General features: G+C 36.5%; 1 protein-coding gene across 2 annotated transcripts in view; it reads right to left on the bottom strand.

Moving 5' to 3' along the window:
- Positions 1–4,842: 4,842 nt before the first annotated feature.
- Positions 4,843–14,223, bottom strand: part of PDCL2 (phosducin like 2) — a 36,501-nt gene continuing 27,120 nt past the window's right edge. For both annotated transcript variants that reach the window (XM_045474021.1, XM_045474020.1), the window contains 2 exons: positions 8,692–8,900; positions 4,843–5,027 (listed from right to left, as the gene is read on the bottom strand). In XM_045474021.1, coding sequence (XP_045329977.1) covers positions 4,870–5,027; positions 8,692–8,900 — 367 coding nt within the window. In that variant the 3' untranslated portion in view covers positions 4,843–4,869. The remainder of the gene's footprint in view (positions 5,028–8,691; positions 8,901–14,223) is intronic.

The raw sequence follows: 14,223 nt of genomic DNA, 5'->3' as shown, positions 1-14,223 counted from the left end.
AACAATTTATGTAATTTAAATATTCTGTTAATTCTTTCTCATATACCTTGCTGTTACTTAAACAGCATTTCCAGCACCCTTTCCAACTGATTCTCCTAGCTGATGTCTTGATAGAGACAATATAATTTAGTTGTTAAGAGTACAAAATTGGAAACTAAAACTGCTGGATTGAAATCCCAACCCACCACTTAATATCTACATGACTTTGAGCAAGTTATTTCTCTGTTCTTCACATTCCTCATCTGTAAAATGAGGATAGTAGCAAACCTGTCTCATGGGATAATTGAGATACAGAAAGTAGATGTAAGGGTGTGTGTGTGTAATAGTACCTGGTACATAAGAGATCCCGTGTAAGTGTTGGCTATTACAAATGATATTCCCTTCTGTATGATTCTTACATCTCTTGCTCAAGTCCTCCCCCTAGTTCTTGGGTCCCATCAGTTACAAAGTCCTGTCTATCCTTTCATTGGCATTCCTAGTTTCACCACCATAGTTTAAGGTAAACTGGAACACAGGAAATTTAAGCTATGCATAATAGGGAATATAAGAAAAGTTTGTGGCATTTTTTTTAAAGAAATCTCCCTGGGTTAGCCAATTTCTAATATTGTTTCTAGATCCTTTAAAATAGAGGGCAGTACAATAATATGAGGTGGTGATAATAGACTTTGTACTCAAAGGTCTGGGCTTAAATCCTGACCAGTTCTAAAGTAAGAGACATTGAACAAGTTAAAAGAATTTGTCTGAGCTTCAGAGCATTTATCTGTAAACATAGAAGAATAAGCATCTCAGAGAATTGTGATGATCAAATGTAAATTATAAACTGCTACATAAAGGTTTAGTAGTAAGGATGATGGTTTTAGATGTTTACAATTTGTTGCTGGAAACCTAGGAATGGTTGAAATGACTCATCAATTTTGTTTTATTTTTTTTTTAATAGTAACTTTTTTAAAAATTTTTTTTAATTTTTTTTTTTTTTTTTTTTTTTGAGAGAGAGAGAGAGAAAGAGAGTGAGCAGGGGAGGGGCAGTGGGAGAGGGAGACACAATCCAAAGCAGGCTCTAGGCTCTGAGCTGTCAACACAGAACCTGATGCAGGGCTCAAACTCACAAAACCTGAGATCATGACCTGAGCTGAGGTCGGATGCTTAACCAACTGAGCCACCCAGTTCAGCCGCCCCTGAAATGACTCATAAATTTGTAACTCCAGCCTACACCTCTCCTTTGGGCTCCATACACTTATGTCCAATTGCCTACCTGATGTCTCCTCTTGGGTATCTCAAATATCTTGCGTGCCCCCTTCAATCTGTTCTGTACAGAGCAGCATGAATATTCTTTTGGAAATAAGAATGAAATCGTATGCTCCTACTTGAAACCCTTTTGCTTCCCATTCCATTCATACTCCTAATCATGGTCATAACACCCGGTTTGATCTAGCCCTTGCTATATCTCCAAACTTATGTTCTTCATTTTTTACTTTTCCCATAACACTCCCCACCTAGAAACTGCCTTTAGTTCCTTGCTAATCTCTCTCTGTTCTCAGGCTTTGGCACATGCTGTGCCCTTGCTTGGACTACCCTCCTACCTTTTCTCGTGGCTGGCTCCTCCTCAGTCTTCATGTCTCAAAAATCTAACTACCCTATTTACGTAGGTCTCCTATGTCTCACCTCCTCCCTCCCCCACAGAGTACCCACAGTTACTGTGTATTGTTGTGCCCACTCTTTCCTCAATGATACTTATTAAGTTACATGTATGTTTGACTTTTGTTTTTAACTAACAACTCCACCACTACATGGTACTATGAACTATGTGCTTTCTCCACCACTGAATTTGGAGCATCTATTTCAGTGCCTGAGGTGAATGAATAAACAGATGAATGAATAAATGAGATAAAAGGAATAACATGCTAGTAATAAGTTTTTAGGATCTTCTTTATATCCTAGATTATGATGGCAGGCAGATTATAATGTTGTGAGGAACTAGCCTTAGGGGCACCTGGGTGGCTCAGTCAGTTAAGCGTCAGACTCTTGATTTCATCTCAGGTCACAATTTCACGGTTTGTGAGATTGAGACCCACGTCAGGCTCTGTGCTGACAGCATGGAGCCTGCTTGGGATTCTCTCTTTGTCCTTCTCTCTCTGCCCCTCCCCTGCACATGCACACTCTCTCCCTCTCAAAAATAAATAAAAATAAATTAAAAAAAAAAAAAAGAATTAGCCTTCATAATGTTAATAATGTGTTTTAAAGTACAAAGGGGAGATAAACTGAAATCAAGTCATGAAATTGATAACAACTCTTAATGACCAAAAATGTGGAGAAGGAGTTCAAGAATGCACTCAAGATGTCTCAAAGGGGTTTGCTGTCCAACTGCTCAATCACCTAAGGATCTCGTTAAAATAAAACTTCCAATTTGGTTAGTCTGGGATGGGGCCTGAGATTCTGCACTTCTAACTAGCCTCCAGGAATGCTGCAAATTCCAGGACCACACTTTGACAAACAAGGCACTGTAAAGTAGGGGAAGGGAATTTCAGCAGAGCATGGTTGGCAGGCAGGAAGGAATAGAGAAAAATATTAGGTTGGGATATATGCAATACCTATTTTTTTTGTAGGTCCAAAACTGTTGGATGTTGGCAATTAAAAAAAATAAAATAAAAATCCACTCAGTAAAATGGGAAACAATTATAAATAATTTATCCACCTTCTGACAAACATTTTATACCTTACTTAAATGAGAATGTAAATGAAATAGCATATGGACATAGTACTGACCTGGGATGGCCGCCATGAGTACTTGCCAGAAGAATGTGTGGGTGTGGGTGTGGGCATGTGCACATCATTTGAAAAAGACTGTGACTGGAATCACAACCAGCCACTTAAAACATGCTATAATTTTATGATTTTTACAAATATGAAAGTCTTCATGAACTGTTCCTGTGGAAAAAAAACTTACTGCCACCTGGTGGATTTGAGTTAAGATCTTATTAAAAGGGAAATCTATCTTTTTAATTCAGGTATCTTAAATACTAATACTTCTGTTAATTTTAACTTAAAGAAAATAGATAAATATGTATTTACTAAACAAAAAAAGATTACATTTAGGAGGACTTTTTGCATTTGGTTTTAACTGGAGATACGATAATGTTCATATTTATATGCATTACATAGTGCTAAAATTACATTTTAACTTTATAATATGGCTTTTCATTCACACAACTATTATCCTAATTAAAAATGTATCCATGAATTTGTTAAAGAGAATTGCAGCAGTTGGGTCAGTATAGGTAATTATTTCTGTTACATGTGTGCACAATGTTACAAAAAAAAACACGCACCAAAAAAAAAAAACCCATTGTGTGCAACCCTCAACTTTCCCTCCCTTCATCCCAAGATGTATGTTTTTTCAAAAGCCCTTCTGAGCTACGTCAGAAGAAAGGGATCTCCCTGATCCTTTGCAAAATCAGATCATTTGATTTTTATTCTACCTGTTAACCCAATTCAAATCTGTATTTAACTTTCCTCCCACTTCCTCATTCTCTGAGCCTCTATGATTCCTACTTCCTCCACCCCCAAGAGCAGCAGACTCTTTTCTTGACTCCGTGTTAAACTATCTCAAGTCTTACCAATTTATTTTTGTAATTTAATCATTCAAACTTAGCCTAGATTGTCTCACAAACATCAGTGAACATCCACAATCAGAATGATGGGTCCTTAATACAAAGTAGAATAATAAAATCTGTCATTGAACATTGTATTCTGAATTTACCACTCTTTTCTCTGAAAATGCTGTTCATTATTAAGCCAAGATAAAACATCCTGTAAGTCTTCTGCAATGTGCTAATATTATATATTTTTCCATGATGAATTCTTCTGTGATTACTATTAAAACATAGGCAAGTCTCACATATATTTTTCTCATTTCTCCTCATTTAGAAACTTTACTTATCATCTGATAAGTAAAGTTCTACTGATTCTATCATCTATCAGTGAGAGTACTTAGTAATTTTCTAACTTTGTAACAGAACTATTAAAAACAATAATCATGAGTGGAGATGTTTCTTATGTACTTTTCAGAATCCTTAAATTGCGTTTTTCTATTGAGTGGTTAATTTTTTTTAATTTTTTTTTTTTTTTTAGTGTTTATTTATTTTTGAGAGAGAGAGAGAGACAAACAGAGGGCAAGCAAGGGAGGGGCAGAGAGAGGAGACACAGAATCGGAAGCCGGCTCCAGGATCTGAGCTGTCAGCACAGAGCCCGATGTGGGGCTTGAACCCACAAACTGTGAGATCATGGCCTAAGCTGGAGTCAGACACTTAACCGACTGAGCCATTCAGGAGCCCAAGTGGTTAATTTTTTTAACAGCTAAGAGATCTCAAAGAAAAAGTATATAGTCACAAATTTAAGTATTTTCACTCAAGGCCCCCAAGTAATAAACTTTAAAATCTCTCAATGTAGGGGTGCCTGGCTGGCTTAGTAGAGCATGTGACTCTTGATATCAGGGTCTGAGTTCAAGCCCCACACTGGGTGTAGAGCCTACTTAAAAAATATTTAATAATAAAAATTTTAAAATAAAAATAAAAGCTATTGATGTAATTGAAATGAAATTTAAGGTCATCTTTCATTATTTTTATTCATAGGCCTCTTTGGGGGTAAGCAACACAGAGGACTTGTGGGTCAAAAAAAGGATAAACCACAGGGTCCAGTACAAATTCTGGTTTTGTTGGAGGCAATAAATTCTGAAATACCTGAAAGTTTTTGAAATGATATATAAGCTATAATTCTAATATAAAAATAAAACAAATCTATAAATTTTCTGATCTCTATAAAGGCATTGACAAAACAGTATATAAATACTTTGAAGCTATTTATTAAATATTTCTATTTGGTATCATCATTATCACTGCTTGAACTATTAGTGTCATCATAAAGAGAAGTGTTTCTAATTGAAGATACCATCACATCTACAATGCCTTTTTTGGGGTTTTCTTCTAAATCAGTCTGTATCGCTCCAACTTCTGCTAGTTTCCATTCAAGTTCTGCAATAAATAACCCATCATTAAATCAGATAAAAATCTTGGAAAATAAAAAGAATTTCTCATCTATATAAAACAGTAGTTGATGCTAATAAAAAATTAATGTGTATATTTAGATATATTTAGAACTGAGTGATTGTGAAAGGACTACAATATCAAAATACACATTGGATACAGCAAAGTTATACTTAAAGGGAGAAATTACGGCTAAGATGTTTATTTTAAATTGACTTAAACTAAGTGGCTTAAAATTTTAAATCAAGAAGCTAGGAAAAGAACAATAAAGTAACCCCCCCTCCCCAAAAAAAAAAAAAAAAACTGAAAGAGGAATATAATGAAGACTTTAGCAAAAGTAGAAAAAATCAGTATATGTGACCAACAAAATCAAAAGCTGGTTCTTTGAAGAAACTAATAGACATACCTCAGGCAAAAATGACCACAAAAGGGAAAAAAAATAAATTCATATAAAGAATTTACACGGGACATAGTCAGGGTAAAGATTCTAATATGGCTATGAGACTATGAAAAACTTATGCCAACACATTTGAAAACTTTAATGGAAAAATTTTAATAAAAATATGAATACCAAAAATATATCTGAGAGAAACCAAAAGAATTTAACTGATAGCCAAAAACCCCAATCCCTGAAAATTCATCATTTTGTTAAATTTATTCCTAAGTACTGTATAGATGAACAGAATATTTATGAAGCAAATTATAAAACACACTCTTGAGGAAAATTATAAAATATGTTACAAAATGTGATATATATATATCTGTGAGGAAAATTACAAAAACCATAAAGGACCAAAATAAATGATGAGATCTATCTCATTCATGGGTAGGAACATTCACTGTTATTGGATATCAAGTCTCCCAACAATCTATAAATATGATTCTAATAATCAACAGAATTTTTCACATAAGTTGACTAATTCCAACATCTACATGAAATTTTGAAAAAGACTTGCCCTACTAGAGACAACTAGGTTGTTATAAAGCTATAGTAATAAACACAGTGCTGTGTTGAGACAAATAGTAGAGGTATATTAGAGACTTCAGAAATACATTGAAGCATTTTGGGAACCATGAAAAATGACATTAGGAAACATTAAAAATCAGTGGAGAAAACACCTCACATATATTAGAATGGTACTATGCAAAACACACACACACACACACACACACACACACACAGAAAACAACAGATGTTGGCAAGGATGTGGACGAATTGGAACTCCTCTGCCCTGTTGGTGGCAGTGTAAGATGGGGCAGCCACTGTGCAAAACACTATGCTATTTCTCAAAAACTTAAAATAGAATTACTATATAATCCAGCAATTCAACTTCTGAATAAATACCCAGAAGAATTGAAGGCAGGGACTAGAACAGATTATTTTTGTACATTTACATCCACAGCAGCATGATTCATAATGGCCAAAGAGTAGAAGCAACCCAAGTGCCCATGGACAGATGAATGGATAAACAAAACGTGGTCTAAACATAAAATGGAATATTATTCAGCCTTAAAAAGGAAGGAAATTCTGACGCTGTAATACGAATGAACCTTAAGGACATTATGCTAAGTGAAATAAGCCAGTCACAAAGGGACAAATACTGTATCATTCATTTATATGAGGTACTGAGAGTAGCCAAATTCATAGAATCAGAAAGTGGACGGTGGTTGCCAAGAACAGAGGAAAAGGGAAATGGAGGGGGCTTTTGTTCAGTGGGTATAGAGTTGCAGTTATGCAAGATAAAAAGTTCTAGAGATGGATGATGGTAATGGTTGCACAACAGTGTGAATGTACTTAATGACACTGAACTATATACCTAAAAATGGCTAAATAAATAAGTCCTGGGGATGTAATGTACAGCATAGTAACTATAATTAATAATACTGTATTGTATATTTTAAAAATTGTTAAGATAAATGGATACATTTCATGTTATGTGCATTTTACAACAATTTTTAAAAAATGTTTATACACACACAAAAAAAAAAAACCCAAAAAACAAAAAAACACAGATGAGATAACATACTACTCATGATAGTGATTGCCTCCAGGGAGACAGGGAGGAGAATGGGACTAGGAATGAAAATCTAGGTAACTTCAACTATATCTATAATGTTTATTTGAGCAACAAAGAAACAACTCAAGCAAACATGAATAAATGTTCACATTTGTTATTTTTGGCAGTAATTGATTACATGAATGTGTACTATATTATTGTTTGTACTCTTATGTATTAATTTCTTTTATTTTTTTTTTAACATTTATTTATTTTTGAGAGATAGCACAAGGAGGGAGACACAGAATACAAAGCAGGGCTCCAGACTCTGAGCTGTCAGTGCAGAGCCTGATGCAGGGCTCAAACTCACAAACTGTGAGATCATGACCTGAGCCGAAGTTGGTGGCCCAACCAACTGAGCCACCCAGGTGCCCCTGTATTAATTTCTTTCAAATTAAAGGGATGAGGTCCAATGACTTTAACATGATGGTGTGAGAAAAAGATTTTAATAAAATAGAATTAAAGCAGTTCTAAGAAATGACTAGATCAAAGATATGGCCTTAGAAGGAGGTTAGGAAGTGGGTGCCTGGGTGGCTCAGTCGGTTAAGCATCGGACTTTGGCTCAGGTCATGATCTCATGATCTGTGAGCTGCAGCCCTGCGTCAGGTTCTCAGGGCCTGGAGCCTGTTTCAGATTCTGTGTCTCCCTCTTTCTCTGCCCCTCTCCTGCTCATGCTCTGTCTCTCTCTCAAAAAAATAAAACATTTTTTTTTTTAACGTTTTATTTATTTTTGAGACAGAGAGAGACAGAGCATGAACGGGGGAGGGGCAGAGAGAGAGAGGGAGACACAGAATCGGAAACAGGCTCCAGGCTCTGAGCCATCAGCCCAGAGCCTGACGCGGGGCTCGAACTCACGGACCGCGAGATCGTGACCTGGCTGAAGTCGGACGCTTAACCGACTGCGCCACCCAGGCGCCCCAATAAAACATTTTTTAAAAGTAGGTTAGGAAATAAAAATTCTTAAAGAAGATAAAATTATAAAGTATTGTGCTGTATACAATGGAAAAGAAAATAAAGGGAATTGATTAACAAAATTGGATAGTATGTGGATAAGTGAAAAATAAATTAAGAAAATAAGCTACAGAAATTTCGTAGAGAAGAGGAAGACAAGATTATGAATTGGTCCAAAATCACACAATGAGCAAAATGGAAATCTAGGAAAACCACAAAGGAATAGGACATGGAAGGAAGAATAAAGAATGGTGGGGTATTTTGGGTATAGGGAAGGAGTATGAGACAAAGAATAAAGGCACAAATGGGTAAGGTATGTCTGTGGTAGTGACTGAAGACCAGCCTGGCTGGAACAGAAACTAGAAAGCACTGGAGAAATATAGCTGGATAGGTGGGCTGAAATGCTCAAGCAGAAGATTTTGTATTTTTACCTGATTTGACACAAGGAACTATTAAGGATTTAAGCAAGTGGATGTTATAACAAGAGTATTATTGAGGAAAATTAATCTGGAGACATAGAAGAAGACACCAGAAGCTAGAGGAAAAAAACCTTATGTTTTATGAAAATAAACTTTCATGTTACTTGTTAATTTGTGTAAGTTTTCACCTGTTTTTAATAAACATTTTAAAAATAATATCATTACCTTCTAGCTTGAGATTTATCCCTCCACATTCTATAATTCCAATGAATTTGCCTTCTATCTGACCGTTTTTATAAACAAAAATTGTTGGTAAACAATTGTCATGGTAGTGTTGAATACAACTATTCACGATGGCTTTAACAAATTTAGTTTCTGGAAACTTTCTTGCTAGAAGACTAAGATGCTGGTTAACCAACAAACACATTGGGATGCTAAAAAGAAAAATAATACACAATATCTTTAAAAACAGACTACTTATCTCAATCTAATGAAGTAAGTGAAACATCTTCATGACAAAAATATAGCTTTGGATATTCTTTTAATGTAACAGCATATCAACTTTAATTCTCTACTATTACCTTTAATGAGTATGAACCAACTGCAAAGTCCTCCCATATTAATTACAAACACAATTACAGCCTGGGAGTGAAGCTTGCTACCATGGGAATTTGATGCCTAACTAAGGCTAACCACATGTGACTTAGCATCAATTTAATCAAGCCAGTTCCTACTTTATAGGACCCAGGGGGGAAAAAAAACACACTTCTAGGGAATCCTTGGCAATTCTAAGTTTAAACAAGAAGTTCCAACTCTTATGACCGCCTTAGGCTTATTTCCACAAGAGATTATCACATCCAAACTGTCTTATCTCAAACTTCCTTGAATTTCTTGACTCGAACATACTTCACCCACACTTTTCTTTGACATCCCACTCCATGCAGCATCCTGTTCCCTATTATCCAGAACTATTCCCTATCAGATATTTAAGGGGCACCTGGCTGGCTCAGTCAGAAGATCATGCGACTCTTAATCTTGGGGTTGTGAGTTGAAGCCCCACCTTGGGTATAGAGATTACTAAAAATAAATAAATTTTCCAAAAACATTGATTGGAACTGTAACCAGAACCTGCAATTCTTCTAGCTCTATCACTTCACTCCCATTATACCCACTCTTCAGTCTCTTTTCTCTATCACTCACAGCTTTATCAAACTGTTTCAGAGTTACTCCTTTACTTTATCCCATACGCCTTCCATTTCCTGTGGGACCTTTCTCTGCTTGTTATTCTGCCCTCTTTTTTCCTGTTTTTTTTTTTTTTCAGTCTTCTCCACTTTCTTTTTTTTTTTTTTTTCTTCTTAATCTATTTTGAGAGAGAGAGAGAGAGAGAGAGAGTTGGAGAGGGGCAGAGAGAGGAAGAGAGAGAGAATCCCAAGCAGGCTCTGTACTGTCAGCGCAGAGCCCAACTCAGGGTTCAAACTCATGAACTGAGATCATGACCTGAGCCGAAACCAAGAGTTGGACGCTTAACCTACTGAGCCACCCAGGCACCCCCAGTCTTCTCCACTTTCTATAAATATATTCAAGTTACTAATTTTTTTTTTAGACTTCCTTACAACTCTGTCTTCTTCAGATAGCTATTCTCTCTCCTTTTCATAGTCCAAATAAAAAAGAAAATAATCATCTCTATGCCCTGTTCACTTCCTTTCTTGAAAGGTTCTCCTTTTTTGGCTTTTGTGATAACACTTTCTATTAATTTCCTTTTTACTTCTTTGATTTCCTTCTTCTGTCTATGCCTCAAATGTAGGTATTCTTCCTGGACCCTCTTCTCATACTAGACACATTCACTGTACAATCTTATCCATTCTGATAGCACTGATGAACTGCATCTCCCCTCCTCTTTCAAAGAAAAAAAAAACCTGCTATATATGTATATATTATACATTTCTTCTGTATTTTCTTAGTTTAGCACTCAAGCCAAAAACCTCTTTTCTCTACACCATTTAACCAGTAATCAAGTCAGGTTGATTATATACCTATCCTCTCCTCTTTCTCTCCATTACTTTATTCCTTTCCTTTCTTATCTGAGCTACATCAGATTGTCCTAAATAGTCTGTTTCCAGGCTTGGTTCCCAAAATTCATCCTTGACCCTGCTGACAAAATGAGCTCAGCATGAAAATCTCATCATGTAACAACTGCCCTTCCCTCTAGCTTACCTCCATGGCTCCTCACTGCCTTTAGAATAAAGTCTGGGCGTCCGACTTCAGCCAGGTCACGATCTCGCGGTCCGTGAGTTCGAGCCCCGCGTCGGGCTCTGGGCTGATGGCTCGGAGCCTGGAGCCTGTTTCCGATTCTGTGTCTCCCTCTCTCTCTGCCCCTCCCCCGCTCATGCTCTGTCTCTCTCTGTCCCAAAAATAAATAAACGTTGAAAAAAAAAAAAAAAGAATAAAGTCTGGGCTCCTCCGTGTAGCTTTCAAGGTTCTCAGTGGTATCCCCAGCATTCTGCTTTGCCTCCTACCATTACTTAAAACCCTCCAAAGTAAGATACTGTATCTTATTTCTGTATCCTTCTTCAAGCTGTACCTCTATCTAATACACCCCATTCATCCTGTTTACTTCCTCCTTGGGGAATCTTATTGAGGCCAAGACCAAGAGTTACACACTCTATAGAAAGTTCCACACGTCCCTCTTTGCAAGGATAAATCTTACTACTCCCTCTTCAGTACTTTTATTCTACTATGTATAGAATTCAATTCTAGCATGTAGACCTTATTATTATGTTTAATTGTCTTTCTCTACTATATTGAAATTTCTTTAATGACAGACAGATGTCTTACATGCCTTTTGCATCTCCGGCATCTACAAAATCCTCAGACATCCTCTTAATACTAGACAATGTTGTATATCAATTTATAGAGCAAGAAACAAAGCTAAGAAAAACAAATTAAATGTATTATACATTTAATTTACATTTCAGAATATATAACATCATTCATTTTGATAATTATAACCTGCTACAAATCTAGATCCTGCTTTATTTTAGTGGGTGGCCTACTTTAATATTAGAAAAGTATGTACTGCCTAACTTAATTATCAGTTTTCCACACAAAGCAAGAACACAAATTGACTTTATAAGTTTCAGTTTTTCTCAAATAGGTGAAATGCACCCACTAAATTAGATTATCTAATTCAAAGGGATTTTTATCATTCCTGTCAGAATGAGAGCTGAGTCGGTATAACAGACTTATGGGGTATGTGATATGAATGGTAGAAGGCCAGGTGGACATTGATGGTGATAGTGAAAAGTGTGGAATTAGAAAAGTATGGTGTCATAGATTATGGTGCAGGGAGAAAGTGCTTGTCTGAAGACAATTCTGACAGCAAATGGTAAGGGAATAAATTTGGTGTTGGAATTCAAGGGCCAGAATTTAACCCCAGAAGAGCTATAAAATATAAGGGAGACCTCTGACATTAGCACATGAATTAAGGGCCTTTTTATGGTCTTCACGTTTTAAAATATGCGTTTGGCATAGGAATGATGTAGAAGCCCAAAATTATAATTTGGGCACAGGTGTAAGATTGGATAAAATCAGAATCAAGGTTGACCAAGCAGCTCAGCTACTAGGCTTACTGGCCCAGGGTGAGTTAGCTTCCCCTAAGGGGACACTAAGCAAGCTGAGCCTTCACTTCAATGAAGAGTTGGCCCAGTTCCATAAATTTAATAGCAAAAAGACATTAAAATTATAGAACTTAGGAACCCAGTTAAAAAACAAGCTCTTATGTTCCTATAAAATTTATAGAAGGTAGCTAGAAATACAAATATGTTTAACAGTTATATTCCACTTCACAAGATGAAATTATGAGTAAATCCATTAAGTTAAAAACTAGACTTTTCTAAGGACTATTTGTAATATAAATAATTTTTTTCTGTTTTATAAATTTTATTATAGGGGCGCCTGGGTGGCTCAGGTCATGATCTCACGGTTGTGAGATTGAGTTCCACATCAGACTCTGTGCTGGGCATGGGGCCTGCTTTTGGGATTCTCTCTCTCTCCCTCTCTCTGTGCTCCTCCCCTACTCATGTGCTTGCTCTCTCTCTCTCTCTCTGTCAAATAAAAATAAAATATAGAGAGATTAATTTAATTATAGATTAATTTTCTTAAAATGTATGTTCTATAGCAACACATGAATACATTTTCTTAGTGTCAAGAAAAAAATATTTTATGTAACTATCTTAGATTGAGTGCCCTCTGAGGTCACAAACACTTAAAATATTATTTTAAGGGGCGCCTGGGTGGTTTAGTCAGTTGAGTGCTAGACTTCGGCTCAGGTCATGGTCTCACAGTTCGTGGGTTCAAGCCCTGCGTTAGGCTCTGTGCTGACAGCCTGGAGCCAGCTTCAGATTCTGTGTCTCCCTCTCTCTCTCTCTTCCCCTTCTCAGCTCGCTCTCTCTCTCTCTCTCTCAAAAATAAATAAATGTTACAAAAATTTTTTTAAATATTATTTTAAAAAGATGCTTATCCTTTGAGTCCATCAAAGTTATATGATAGTTTGAAACAGCCTAGCTGAAACTATAACACATCAATCTCTTGCATGAATTTTTGAAAATTATTTGTGAAATTTAATTAATGTATCCAGAAATAACTGTTAAAGTAAATAATTTTATGCCATGGTATGGGCATTCAGAACCAACATCTATTCTGGGTCTCAGAAAAGATATTTAGTAAGCTATTTGTATATAACACTTCTCACGCACAGATCCCATTATTGTAAATGTCCGTGTTTCTCATATTTATGCGTGAGAAATCAAAATCAGATAAGTAGTACAAAATCAGATAATGTGAAAGATTCTTTTTAAGGCCTTAAACTACTCAAAAATTAATTACCAAGCATTTTAGTTACAATAACAGTCATGTCTTCTTTTATGGAGCCTGGTGTCCTCTCAAAATTCATGTGAGGAACTGGTGAGCTGGTAAACAGCAGGGCCCTAATCTGCATAAATTGTTCTGTACAGAGTTTCTCTGAGGACCTGGAGAAAAAATCTTTTATTCAGAGAATGGATGAAAACAATGAGGGCAATTGGCATCACCTATGTTCCTGGACTGGCTTGGCACCCAGGCAGAGTTGCTGGGACCTAACTCTAGAGAGATTTGTGAAACTCTGGGAGCTTGCAGGATCTCTGTGACACAGAGTTGGGGAATGGGCCACTCTACCCAATTATCATATACCAGGCTGGTAAGGCCTGGGGACACTTGGGTTAAACTTAGTACAAGTAGGCACTATAAATTAACTGCTTGGGGAGTAGAGGTGAGTACGAGGGAATTGTTCTATTAAAAGAGACTTCAGGGGCGTCTGGGTGGCTCAGTCGGTTAGGCGGCCAACTTCGGCTCAGGTCATGATCTCGCGGTCCGTGAGTTCTAGCCCCACATCGGGCTCTGTGCTGACAGCTCAGAGCCTGGAGCCTGCTTTGGATTCTGTGTCTCCCTCTCTCTGACCCTCCCCTGTTCATGCTCTGTCTCTCCCTGTCTCAAAAATAAAATAAAACGTTAAAAAAAATTTTTTTTTAAAGAAACTTCAGAGACATGATATATCCAAATGTACTGCATGATCCTTAACTGGATCCTTTGTCAATTATTATTAATTTTGGAATTATAACTAATTTTGTTAGGTGAGAAAACAGTATTGTGGTCATATAGAGAAATGCCCTTATATTTTGAAGATGCATGCTGAAGTACTCAGGAGTAAAGCTTCATGCTGTG

This window comes from Leopardus geoffroyi, chromosome B1, assembly GCF_018350155.1.
Source record: "Leopardus geoffroyi isolate Oge1 chromosome B1, O.geoffroyi_Oge1_pat1.0, whole genome shotgun sequence".
Taxonomy (NCBI): Eukaryota; Metazoa; Chordata; class Mammalia; order Carnivora; family Felidae; genus Leopardus; species Leopardus geoffroyi.
The sequence above is the reverse complement of the archived record's forward strand: the minus strand, read 5'-3'. Positions and strand labels throughout refer to the sequence as shown.